Here is a 13,931-nt window from a genome sequence, read left to right on the forward strand (position 1 = left end):
CTTGTCTTCTCTTTTAGAACTGCTCTCATGCTAGGTTGTGAGTATGGTTGTAAAGATGCTGTAGAAGTCTTAATCAAAAATGGTGCTGATGTAAGCTTGCTGGATGCCCTGGGCCATGACAGCTCTTACTATGCAAGAATTGGTGACAATCTGGACATCCTAAGTTTACTGAAGACTGCATCGGAAAATACCAACAAAGGTAGGTAGCAAAGTAACTAGAAATGTCTAGCTTAATAAAGAGCAGCCTTGAAAGATTTAGATGGTGGAACTACGGTTTGTAAGAAGCAAAACCTTACTTCATGATGCACGTCATTGGTCTGTCTCCCTCTGTTCCACAGCTTTGCGTATTTGATTTTAGCAGTCACTTGTTTGGAGCAGTGTGTTTGGTGCATATATTGGCCAGTTGATTGAGTAAACCCCGTTCTGTGGAGTAAGTTCAATGAGGACAAAGAGCCAAATCAAGTGCGTTTTACTAGTATATACGTATTTTTTTGATGAGGAGGGCTGTAGTGCTGACCTTTTCTACTTAAAAAGTTTTAAAGAAAGAATCCTTGTTTAAACATGTATATAAAATATTCAACCAATATGTCTCAGATACCTGTACCAAGTATTTCTCTATCTTTATGAAAGAGAAATTGGGAAATACAGAAAAGCACAAGTAGAATTCGTTACTCATCCTACCATTGAAGACTCCTTATTACTATTTTGAGGAATAGCCTTTCAGTCTTTTGCCTATGCGTAAAATTAAGCTCACTTACAGTGAGCTGCAGGTTATTTTTTGTGTAATAAATGTTGAAGAGTTTTCCCTCCTAAACATTTTGTCTATATTGTGATTTTTATTAATGCATAAAATTCCACATATGTTCTTTAATATTTATTTTTTTTTGAGAGAGACAGACAGAGCATGAGTGAGGAAGGGGCAAAGAGAGAGAGGGAGACACAGAATCCAAAGCAGGCTCCAGGCTCTGAGCTGTCAGCACAGAGCCTGACGCGGGGTTTGAACTCATGAACCGTGAGATCATGACCTGAGCCGAAGTCGGATGCCTAACCGACTGAGCCATCCAGGTGCCCCTAAAATTCCATATATTTAAGTTTAATTTAATTAAGCAATTTTCTGTATGTGTCATTTAAGTTTATAGTTTTTACTAATATGCATAACAATTCAGTGACTGTCATTATGCATAAATGTTTTAGCATATTTTTATAAGTCTTAGGATCAGTTCCTAGAAATTGAATCATGGGTCTTAGGATATACACACTTCTCTAAGCTTTTGATATATATTGACAAATTACCTTCCAATTTAAAAGTGTTTAAAATTTCGTATTTTGCAATTGCCTCCACTTCCTAGCGTTGAATATTATCTACCTGGACATAGTCATAGCAAAAAAAAAAGAAAAGAAAAAAATGCAGGTAAAAAATAGGTCCCTGTCACTTTACCTGTGAAGTAGCAAGCTTTAGAGGAAACTTAAAACTGATTTCTTTAATGACTCAGTTGTGTGTTAGGGAATCCATAGTCTGTAATCTATCCAAGTTAACCTGCCATTTTACTATTCCTTTCTCCTCTCTCTGTCTTTAAATCTTCAGGAAGAGAACTTTGGAAGAAAGGACCATCTTTACCACAGGTAGGTCTTCATTTTATTTTTTAAAAATTATATATATTGTTCAATTTCAGTAAAGTGTTTACAGGTTAGTGATTACACATAACTGTTTTGAGTTTAAGTGCATGCTATTCTCTCTCCTCAGTTAATCATGCCCCTGTAGAACCCAGATATTTAGATCCTGAGGCTTTGATACAATCACTCAGCTTGAGACAGTGAATCTCAATTACAGTGATACAGTCATACAGTGAATATATCCAGTGGGAAATAAATCACCTCCTGATTGCCAGCCTCGAGCCTCCAGCCCTTTCAAATATGAGATATTGTACCTTGTGGAGACTCTTAAATGATGAGTTTTAGCCTGGTAGGGCATTAACAGTTTCCTCTACTCTCCCTTAATAAGAGAGCGAAATGTTTACTGTTACGGGAAATTCTTCTAATGCAGTAAGAAATGAAGGAAACAGAATTCAAAACTAATTATATATTGTGATTTCAATACCACTGTTACTATTCTTTTTTGCGCTTTTTGTTTTCGCCTTATCGGTATTTAAAGAGGACTTTGAGATACAATGCATGAGATAATTCATACTTTGTACTAACTTGTTATCAAAACACCGTGTCACCCTGGTGTTGTGTCCCCGTCTCAGTAGATGTCTTCCTGTTTTCCCCTGATCTCTTTAGGTTAGAGTAAGGGGGCTGGCGTATTGCGCGGTCACCGACTTGCTCAAAGCTAGTGTAGGCAGCTGTCCTTTTCTGTTGGCTGTTCCCTTCCAGGCTTTCTGCTTTTCTCTAGTGAGAGGAGCCTGAGCACTTGCGAACCCCGGAGAGAGGCCTCAGGTACCCTCTGAGAAGTCCTGATCATCATTCTCTCTGAACATCATTTCTCTTCCTCTCACCAGAATCCGAAAGCTACATTAACGCATGTTCTCCTTTTCCACCCATCAGAATTAAGTCATACTTCATGCATGGGTCACGTCTGCCGTCACTTTACCTTTCCATCTGGAGCAGCCATTTCACCCTTCTCTTCCATTCCTCATGCAACCTAAGTGGGAGTGGAGTGAAAACACAAACTGTACCCTGTTATGTCTGTATCAGCCATCTTACATGGGATGAGACCAAAGTGATTTCTGAATTACAGAGATAGTTAAGATAAAGAAATGTCAAATATTAATGTGGGAATGGTATTCTGTTTAGTGCTCTAGGAGTTATCTAAGTGAATGCATGGAGTTAATATTCTGCTAGGAACAGTAAAACTCACTTATTCCCATTATTTATTGAATACATTTAAAAATATCCGCTGTAAACAGGATTTGTTCCTGAACTAAGGGACAGCTAATCCCTGTTATCAAGAAGACCACAGTATAGTTCTCAAAATAAGACTTCTTCGGTTGTTTGCTTAACAGACATCTGTGAGGCACCTACTATATGCCAATTACTGTCCTAAGTGCCATGGAATCATAGTGCTGTGCGAAGTCCCTGCCTCGCGTTGCTCCCCGCCTAGGGAGAGAAATGAAAACCAAGCAAATACTAGTAGTTAGCATCCTGGCATACACTTTGAAGGAAAGTGGAACGGGATTAGGGGATGAAGGAGAGGGCAGGAAGCTATTTTAGATGGCGTGGCCAGCAAAGGCCTCTCTCAGGAAGTGACATTTGAGCAGAGGTCTGAAGGAAGCGAGAAGGGAGCCACAGGGCTCTGTAGGAGAAGCCTCACGGGCAGAGGGAAGGGCAGGTGCCAGCCCCCTGATACAGGAACATGTTGAACATGTCCACGGGGCAGTAGAAGGTCAGAGTGGAGGAGCGATAATGCACTTGACCGAGGAGGAGAAGAGGCGGGCGAGGTAAGCAGATGTCAGATGATGAAGGGCCCTCTGAAAGGAAGGCGGGGGTGAAGGTAGAATGAGGAAGCAGGTCAGATCTCACATGAGGAACAGTCCTTTGCTGGAAGGAATGAGGCTAGAAATGTAGTTTGGACCAAATCGTGGGTATGAAATATCTGTCTAATGGGACCTTGCCCCTCTCATTGGAATGGTAGTTAAAACACCTGGTGAAACAAAACTCGACAAGTAATACAAAATATTAAAAAAAAAAACCTTGGAGAATTAAAGTATTAGTTTTTTTTTTAAAGCTCTCAAAAAGGAAGACCATAGCTTTATAAACTGTTATGTAGATTAAAAGGTCAGTTAGGGCCAAAAAAAAGGTTTTACGCTGTCTTATTAATGTTTTTATGAAAGCACATCTGTAGGCTGGAATAAGGTTTCAAAGCGGTAAGTGTACAAAACGACATGTCCTGAACCAAGTCATTTTAGAGATCTTCTGTATAGCTCTGATCAGAGGATTGTCTCTCTCTTTCTTAACGTTTTTTATTTATTTTTGGGACAGAGAGAGACAGAGCATGAACAGGGGAGGGGCAGAGAGAGAGGGAGACACAGAATCAGAAACAGGCTCCAGGCTCCAAGCCATCCACCCAGAGCCTGATGCGGGGCTCGAACTCACGGACGGTGAGATCGTGACCTGGCTGAAGTCGGACGCTTAACCGATTGCGCCACCCAGGCGCCTGTCTCTCTCTTTCTTCCCACACCCTTTGTTTTGTAGTTTATCAGTGCTTAGAAAAGTAAATAATTTCCGTATTTCATTTTAACATTAATGTAAGTCCCCCTCCTTCTTCATTTTCAATACTAGATTTTTTCCTTTGGGAATAGTTGATGATGCCTTCTAGCGCAATGTTAGTTTTGGGTCTAGCGTGAATCCTACCTTTTAAATCTTGGTGACTTTAGTTAAAATAAACCCTTCACAATTCAGATTTTAAATTTTGTTATGTCTTCGTATTTCAAAATACATCATACTTATTTAAAACTTAAGAGTTGCCGTCCATTTGGAGTTTTAAGTGGAAACACTGCCACCTTGTGTTTTTTGTACAGCAAAATTTAGCGTTGGATAAGCTTCAGAGCGCTGATCATTGCCTACTGAGGAAAATGTCCTTCTCTGTATTTTCCTACTTGCTAACCTGTGTTTTCTTATGTTTCACCAAAGCGAAATTTGCCATACATGCTAGATGAAGTAAATATGAAGTCAGGTCAGAGGGAGCATCCAAACATTCAGGTAAAAAGAAAAAAGTGGTGTCTTCCTTTGCAGCGAATGGCAGTGTTGTTTGTAGTGGGGTCGGGTGAGGAGAAGGAACAAGAAACGAGAGAAAATGAGTGGGAGAAAGGAGGGCAGCCTGTTATGTTTTGTGATTCTGTTTTCTTGCCATATCTTCTCAAAGAATTGACGTTTGAAACAAATGGTTGGGTTGTATTATCTTACAGAAAGTATCGTTTTCATATGTATTAGGAGCAAATAATTTAACAACTTTATGTAACTTTTTGTTGATTTAAATAAATATATCTGTCTTGGGCCATAAATTCTAAATTTGTATTTATTTTAAAAAATGAAGACAAGTTTAAATATTGTGATTAAAAATGATGGTTATTAATGTAAATATTTACTTTTGTCTAATGCAAGTATTTTTTATTTTGATCAAAAAAATCATTTGTTAAGCACACAATATTTTATGTTCATCAAAGTGTTCAAAAAATAATTATTATGTGGATTAATGTCAGAGGAAGATTCCATAATTAAACGGCTTATTTTATGACTGACTGAAACACCGTTAAAATATACATTGTATAGCTGTTTTCCATATGATAAAACAAAAGCATTTTATTTGGGCTTTTTTAGTTTACTATGTGGTATTACGAAAGTGAACTATAGCCCTAAATTGGAGCCTTAAACATGTCATCAGAGCACTGAAATAATAATTAGGTTAGCAAAAGCAGTAGAACACTCGCATGAACTTGACAGATGTTAAACAGAAGTTAAAGTGGCATATTCTTCTATTTTCTATTTCCAGGTGATTCTTTTATTTTGTACTTACTAGAATCATGGTGGTTTGCTGTGTTGTATATGCTTGTATTAACTAGACAGCATAGGACCGTCGTCTGTAGGCATACCTCGGAGAGACTGCAGTTCAGTTCCAGATCATCGCAATAAAGTGAATATTGCAGCAGAGCAAATATTGAAATAAAGCGAGTCAAATGAACTTTTTAGTTTCCCAGTAGATATAAAAGTTATTTTTGCATTTTACTGTAGCCTGTTAAGTGTGATGCAGCATTGTATCTAAAAAAACCCCCAATATATATATCATAATTTAAAAATACTTTATTGCTGGGGCACCCGGCTGGCTTGGTCGGTTAAGTGTCTGGCTCTTGATTTCAGCTCAGGTCATGATCTCACAGTTTGTGAGCTTGAGTCTCTCATCAGGCTCTGTGCTGACAATGTGGAGCCTGCTCGGGATTCTCTGTCTCCTTTTCTCACTGCCTCTCTGTCTCTCAAAAATAAGTATAAATAAACATTAAAAAAATATTGCTGAACCTGGCTGGCTCAGTCAGAAGGGCGTGCGACTCTTGATCTTGGGGTCATGAGTTCGAGCCCCATGATGGGTGTACAGATTGCTTAAATAAATATTTTTTTTAAAGAAAAAAGAGAAAAAAATAAAAGTACTTTATTGCTGAAAAATGCTAGACATCATTGGAGTTTTCAGTGAGCTGTCATCTTTTTATTGGTGAGAGTCTTGCCTTGGTGTTGATGGCTGCTGACTGATAAGGGTGGTGAGTTGTTGAAGGTGGAAGTGAGTGTGGCCGTTTCTTAAAATAAGATCACAATGAAGTTTGCCACATCGATGAACTCTTCCTTTAGCAAAGGTTTTCTTGGTAGTATGCGGTTTGGTAGCATTTTCCCCACAGTAGAACTCCTTTCAGAATTGAAGCTGATCCAGGATGCCTGGGTGGCTCAGTCATTTAAGCGTCCTACCCTTGATTTCGGCTCAGGTCACAGTCTCAAGGTTCATGGGTTCCAGGCCCATGTCTGGCTCCATGCTGACAGCGTGGAGCCTGCTTGAGATTCTCTTTCTGCTCCTCCCCTGCTTTCTCTCTCTCTTTCTCTCTCTCCCTCTCTCTCAAAAATAAAGAGATAAACATTTAAAAAAAATTGGAGCTGATCCTTTCAAACCCTGCTGCTGCTCTATCAACTAAGTTTATGTCATATTCTAAATCCTTTGTTGTCATTTCAGTAATCTTTCCAGGATCTTCACCAGAAGTAGATTCCATCTCAAGAAACCACTTTCTTTGCTCATCCATAAAAAGCAACTCCTCAAGTCATCAGTTTTATCACGGAATTCAATCCCGTCTTCGGGCTCCACTTCTAACTCAAATTTTCTTGCTATTTGCTGCACATCTGCAGGTACTTCCTGCAATGAAGCCTTGAACCCTTCAAAGTCCTCCATGAGGGTTGGAATCCACTTCTTCCAAACTCCTGTTAATGTTGATATGTTCTTAATGGCATCTAGAAAGGTGAATCCTTTCCAGAAGGTTTTCAATTTACTTTGCCCAGATCCATCAGAAGAATATCTAAGGCAGCCATACAATACATACAAAATGTACTTTTTTTTTTTATTTAAAATTTTTTAAAATTTATTTTTGAGAGAGTAAGAGAAAGCGAGGAAGCAGAGGAGGGGCAGGGAGAGGGAGAAGGACAGAAGATCTGATGTGGTCTCTATGCGGACAACAGAGAGCCCCATTTAGGGCTCGAACTCACAAACCGTGAGATCACGACCTTAGTTGAAGGCAGATGCTTAACCGACTGAACCACCCAGGCACCCCCAAAATGTATTTTTTTAACTAATGAGCCTTGAAAGTTGAAATTACTCCTTGATCCATGAGCTGTAGTATGGATGATATGTTAGCAGCCTTCATAGAATTGAAGAGAGTTAGGGCCTTGCTCTGGATTTGGCTTATGGGAATGTTGTGGATGGTTCTGGTTTGATCTTCTATCCAGACCACTAAAACTTTCTCCATATCAGCAGTCAGTCTGTTTTGCTTTCTTATCATTCATTCGTTCACTGGAGTAGCCCTTTTTCCTTCGAGAACTTTTCCTTTGCATTCACAACTTGGCTAACTGGTACAGGAGAGCCAACTTTGGGCCTTTCTCAGCTTCTGACATGCCTTCCTCAAGCATAATCATTTTTAGCTTTTGATTTAAGGTGAGAGATATGTGATTCTTCCTTTCACTTGAACAGTTAGAGGCTACTGTAGGGTTGTTAATTGGCCTAATTTCAGTATTGTTGTGTCTCAGAGACTAGGGAGGCCTGAGGAGAGGGAGAGGGGTAGAGGAAGGATCAGTGGGTAGAGCAGTCAGAACATACACACTATTCGTTGGTTAAGTTTATAATCTGAGATCGGCACAGGTCATGGTGCCCCGAGACAGTTACAGTAGTATCCTCAAGGATCACTGAGCACAGGTCACCATAACAAATACAATTAAAAAGTTTCAAACATCGAGAGAGTTACCAAAATGTGACACAGAGACAAAGTAAGCAAATGCTGTTAGAAAAATGACACCCATAGACTTGCTCAGTGCAGGGTTGCCACAAACTTCCAATCTGTAAAAAACGCGGTGTCTGCAAAGCACAGTAAAGCGAAGCACGATAAAATGAGTATGCCTGTGTATGATTTCTGATCTACAAATTTTAGGTCATTTAAATGTCATCGAAACTATTGTGTATTTGGACTTAAAGCCGTTTTATAGATGTATACATCCATACATGATAGCAAACTACTTTTAAAATTTTCTTCCATAAGAATTGCTCTTTTAAGGCCAGTCTAGCACCTGTTATCTTTACTATTTAAGGATCTGGAGATTGAAAATGAAGATTTGAAAGAGAGGTTGAGAAAAATTCAGCAAGAACAGAGAATATTACTGGATAAAGTCAACGGTTTACAACTACAGCTGAATGAGGTAAAGAATCTACGTCATCTAAAAAATTTTTTAAATGTTTTACTACCGGTAATCGTCCTTGACAACAAATCGTTAATGATCGCCTGTCACATTAAGTCACCATGCTAGATGCTAAAGGAGTTACAGCCAGGTCCTTGCCTTTGAGGAAAGTTATATCTTACTGGGATCTTTACAGGAAACTTCCAGTGTCACATGTAAGAACAGAGAAATACTGTTGGTAGATGGTGATAGCAAAGCTCTGAACTTTAGTGGGGCCCCGGGATTGGAGAGGAAGGAGCAGACAGAAGACGTGAGGAAGAGGAGTAAGTAGGAGTTGATAAGTGATGGGTTCTCAGGAGAATCAGTGCATCTGAGCCTGGTTAGTGGGAAAAACAAATGAAAGCTCAGACCACAGAATTGGTCACCTAGAGACGTGTGCTTCTTATGTCCTTGTTCCCAATCCTAAAGACACACGCTAGTCTTTTAAAATGATACTCGCCAAGTTCATGCCTTTTAATAACGAAAGTACATTTCTTCTTTTTAAATTTAGGAAGTAATGGTTGCTGATGATCTGGAAAGTGAGGTAGGATGATAGGTTTTACTTTAAAGATATAAAATCTTACGTAAATGGAAAATGGTTCTGCTGGAGAGGTTTGAATCTTGAACTGAGTTGGGGATGAGGATTCTGTTTCTGGGTATTGCTTAAAGGGGAAAATAAAACGTACGTGTGACTGTGAAAATACACGTTAAGTACAGTAGCATGGGTTATCATAAACATTTTGTTGTCACTGCCTCTGAATGTCTGATTTTCTGTGAAACTTCTTATGAAAAGACGTAAAGTTCTAAACACTACAAACAAAATGTCTGAAAATAATAAGATCTAAAACAAACAACGGACCTTTGAATTTTTCATAGTATTGTTGGTATGTGTTCTATATTAGTATACTTGTAGAAATTTTCAACTCTACTAATAGTTAAAAATACTAAAAAAAATTAAAGTAATTTTAATTCACATTTTCTGAAACCCATTTTTAACCCAGTTGCAAGCACAGAATGAGTTTGCTCTGTATTTATTCCTTTCCATTTCAGAAAGAAAAGCTGAAGTCCCTTTTGGCAGCTAAAGAAAAGCAACATGAAGAAAGCCTGAGAACTATCGAGGCTCTGAAAAATAGATTTAAATATTTTGAGGTATAGAAAGCTTAAATAAATTATTTCATATAACACAAAATGGGCAGTGATAAGAAGCTTGGAGTCAGACAAATTTGAACGATCGCTTTTTTCTTTATTGTGCAAACTCGGGCAATTCATTTAAAGTCTCTGAGCTTGCTACCGCTTCCGCAAAATCGGGGGGGGGGGGATTGTCCCCCTCTCCATAGAGTTGTTGTAAAGGTTAAACGAGACGCCTGAAATTGACCAATGTGTGCCTGGCATTCTCTTCCGTCCCAGTATCTCTTCCCTAGCTTGCCTCTTTGTCCATCTTTACCTTTACGAAACTTCATACTTTTACCTGTAAATCTGCAATGATTATGATAGTGATAATAACAAAGTGTCATAAATGAATAGTATCTTTCCAGGCTTATCTCAAGAGTCTGTGTATATATGCCTTAAGTAGACCACTTTGGTGAGAGTGGTGTCTTAATAAGTCTTAGATCGTATACTCAACTTTGGTTGGATCAGTTAGCTCTTATGTTTTCCAAAGTCATGGTTTTTAAAAAATTTTTTTTTGTTGAAATACAGTATGCATTATAGAGTACACTTGTTAAAGTGTATATATGTTGAAGAACTTTCATAAGTCAAACACACTGAGATCAAGAAGCAGAACATCTCCAATACCTAAAAGCCTCCTCATTCTTACTTCCTGTCACTACCCACACTTCTTGCACCAACAGTGACCACGCTCCTGATTTTTAACTGCACAGGTTTGTTTTGAAAGGCCGTAATATATATTTTATAAATGTTCATCACTGGGGTCACTGAAGAAGGTGGCTGATTCAGTGTGAATCTTTTCTCTTCATTGGGGAATAGAACTCCAAAGGACATAACAAAAGTAATTTTTTTCTTTGTAAATGAAAAAAATGCATGTAGCTATGGAAAAAGTAAAGACATGGATGAATCTCACAGACATAATGTTGTGTGAAAGAAATCAGACACAAAGAGTGCATACTTCATGATTCCATTTTTATGAAATTCGGAATCAGACAAAACAAATCTGTAGTGAACGAGGTCAGAGTAGAGGCCACCTTTTGGTGGCGGGTTACTGACTAGAGGTATGAAGAAGCTTCTGAGGGTGCAGGGAATGTTCTAGATCCGGGTTGTGATTACACAGGGTGCGCATATGCAGAAAATGTATTGCACTGTGCACTTAATATTCATGTATTTTATGCCTCGATACAATGAAAAAAATAAAAGCATGTTTGCATTTATATGACTGAATCCTGAACATTATTCAGAGATACAGGTTTATAGGCTAATTTAGAACTAGTATAGTGGCTTCTGTCTTTCACATTTGAACATGTTTGTTTTTAAGGTTAATAGTGAAACTTGTAACAGTTAACAGCTCATAGCACCAACCATGTGCCAGGAACTGCTCTGTGCGCTTTGCATGCATTTCATAAACACATCGACTGTGTGGTAGATTTTACTTTAACTCTGCTTTGTAAGTGAGGAGACTGAGGCATGGAGGGGCTCTATAAAGAGTAAGTGGCAGGGCTAGAACTTGAACCCAGGCAGTCTGACTAGTTTTATCCTCAGTATGGCTTGAATGAGAAAATACAGTTGTGAATATAGGATTTTTGAAGTATTGATCAAAGTTGGATACCTATAATTGAGTACTATTTTTGTATTTTCTTCTATGAGCGGACTTTCACATCTTAAGACTAACATGTTTTTCAGATCTGTAGACAAACTTGGAGTCAAGTCTATAATTTTCAGTAAGATTATAATATATTATAGAAAAATAACACATTTTTTCTCATAAAAACAACACATAATTGATTTTAGAAAATTTAGAAAATATTATTAGACTAAAAACAGAAGATAAACACACCTATGATCCCAGCACTCTTCGTACCTGACTGATCTCCTTTCAGAACTTGCTTTGTGCGTAACTTGTGTTACATGCACATTCAGCCAGAGGTGGGAATATCGTTTTGTAACTTTTGCACATATTATAGTGGGGACATTTTCTCTAGTCAATAAATAATTCATTTTGATGAATTTTTACATTAGAAATAAGTTTTTACTTTCAAAAAGAAAATTAGAGGGTCCACTTTACATGTGATCCAGTATTTGTGACAGCAGCCATTAAAAACTAAGAATGCTTTATTTATAAATATTGAATATTTACAACTGTGTCCTCTCACATGCTAAAAGTTCCTCCTAAACTGCCAACAGAAATGCTACATTCTTTGTATATACAATATGTAGGCAGTTCCCTTATGTTTGTAGAAAAACGTGGAAAAATACGGGTATTTTAGAATGAGACTAATTTTATGAGACAACTCATCAATCCATTTTTATGTGAGTAGTCAAGTAAAGGTAATAAACCCAAACTAAGTTTTTTGAATTCCTTATATGCGGATAAACTTATAAGCCCATTTAGCAACTATTGCAAACTCTAATATTTATTATTACATCTAACAAAGAGCTTAACTAAGCCTACAGACATCTTTCCATACCCTGGGGGCACTAAGGATTAGTGGAAGTGGCATTAATTTATAGAACTATGGACCATTTTTATTGTGGTCACCTATATCACCTTGACACATAGCTATTAGTACTAATACAGATATACAAACACAAACTACGTCTGCACATCCTTTTTTAAATTGAAAATAGTTGACCCACAGTTAGTTTCAGGGGTACAACTTAGTGATTTGACAACTCTGTGTGTTATGCTGTGGTCACCACAAGCGTAGTTCTCATCTGTCACCATACAACACTGTTATGATGCTATTCCCTGTACTGTACCTTTTATCCCCATGACTTACTCCTTCCGTAACTAGAAACCTATATCTTCCACTCTTCTTCATCTGTTTTGCCCATTCCCCTAGCTTCTCCCCTCTGGCAACCATAACACTGTTCTCTATATTTATGTGTCTGTTTCTGCTTTTTGTTTGTTCATTTGTTTCGTTTTGGGGATTTCACATATAAGTGCATTAGTCTTTCTCTGTCTCATTTATTTCACTTAGCATAATACCCTCGAGGTCCATCCATGGTTTGCAAGTGCCAAATAGTTCTTGGTGTGTGTGTGTGTGTGTGTGTACATATGCCATATCTTTTTTATCCATTCATCTATGGGTGGACACATGGGTTGCTCCCACACCTTGGCTATTGTACGTAGTGCATATATCTTTTCAAATTAGTGTTTTTGTTTTCTTTGGGTAAATTATCCGGTAGTGGAGTTACTGGATCATATGGTGTATTTCTATTTTTAATTTTTTGAAGAAACTCCATACTGCTTTTCATAGTGGATGCACCAATTTACATTCCTACCAACAGTACACAGGGTTCTTTTTTTCTCCACATCCTTGCCAACACTTCTTATGTCTTGTCTTTCTGATACTAGCCATTATGATAGGTGTGAGGTGATATCTCATTGTGATTTCAATTGCATTTCCATGATGGTTAGTGGTACTGAGCATCTTTTCATGTATCTGTTGGCCATCTGCATATCTTCTTTGGAAAACTGTCTTTTGAGGCCCTCTGCCCATTTTTTAAATTGGATTATTTGGGGGAGGGTTGGCTTGTATAAGTTCTTCCTGTATTTTGGATATTAGTTCCTTATCAGATATATGATATATCATTTACAAATATCTTCTCCCATTCACTAGGTGGCTTTTTTATCTTTTTGATAGTTTCCTTCACTGTGCAAAGGCTTTTTATTTTTATGTGGCCCCAGTAATTTATTTTTGCTTTGTTTCCTCTGCCAGAGGAGGCATCTAGAAAAATGTTGTTGTGGCTGACGTCAGCGAGATTGTCATCTGTGTTTTCTTCCATGAGCTTTATGATTTCGCATCTCACATTTAGGTCTTTAATCCATTCTGTTTATTTTTTGTGTATGGTATGAGAAAGTGGTGCAGTTTCATTCTTTTGCGTGTAGCTGTCCAGTCTTCCCAGCACCATTTGTTGAAGACACTGTCTTTTCTCCATTGTATATACTTGCCTTCTTTGTCATAGATTAATTGACTGTATGAGCGCTGGTTTATTTCTGGGCTCTCTGTCCTGTTATGTTGATCTAGGTGTCTGTTTTTGTGCCATCACCAGACTGTTTTTTTATTTTTTTTTAACGTTTATTTATTTTTGAGACAGAGAGAGACAGAGCATGAACAGGGGAGGGGCAGAGAGAGAGGGAGACACAGAATCCGAAACAGGCTCCGGGCTCTGAGCTGTCAGCACAGAGCCTGACGCGGGGCTCGAACTCATGGACCGTGAGATCATGACCTGAGCCGAAGTCGGACGCTTAACCGACCAAGCCACCCAGGCGCCCCTCAGACTGTTTTGATTACTACAGCTTTGTAATT

General features: G+C 38.3%; 1 protein-coding gene across 3 annotated transcripts in view; it reads left to right on the forward strand.

Annotated features, from left to right (window-relative positions):
* Positions 1 to 13,931, forward strand: part of UACA (uveal autoantigen with coiled-coil domains and ankyrin repeats) — a 95,619-nt gene that overhangs the window by 67,328 nt on the left and 14,360 nt on the right. For all 3 annotated transcript variants that reach the window (XM_003986991.6, XM_003986992.6, XM_019832145.3), the window contains exons 8-13: positions 18 to 199; positions 1,586 to 1,623; positions 4,630 to 4,698; positions 8,323 to 8,430; positions 8,960 to 8,992; positions 9,499 to 9,597. In XM_003986991.6, coding sequence (XP_003987040.3) covers positions 18 to 199; positions 1,586 to 1,623; positions 4,630 to 4,698; positions 8,323 to 8,430; positions 8,960 to 8,992; positions 9,499 to 9,597 — 529 coding nt within the window. The remainder of the gene's footprint in view (positions 1 to 17; positions 200 to 1,585; positions 1,624 to 4,629; positions 4,699 to 8,322; positions 8,431 to 8,959; positions 8,993 to 9,498; positions 9,598 to 13,931) is intronic.

Source organism: Felis catus, chromosome B3, assembly GCF_018350175.1.
Source record: "Felis catus isolate Fca126 chromosome B3, F.catus_Fca126_mat1.0, whole genome shotgun sequence".
Classification (NCBI taxonomy): domain Eukaryota; kingdom Metazoa; phylum Chordata; class Mammalia; order Carnivora; family Felidae; genus Felis; species Felis catus.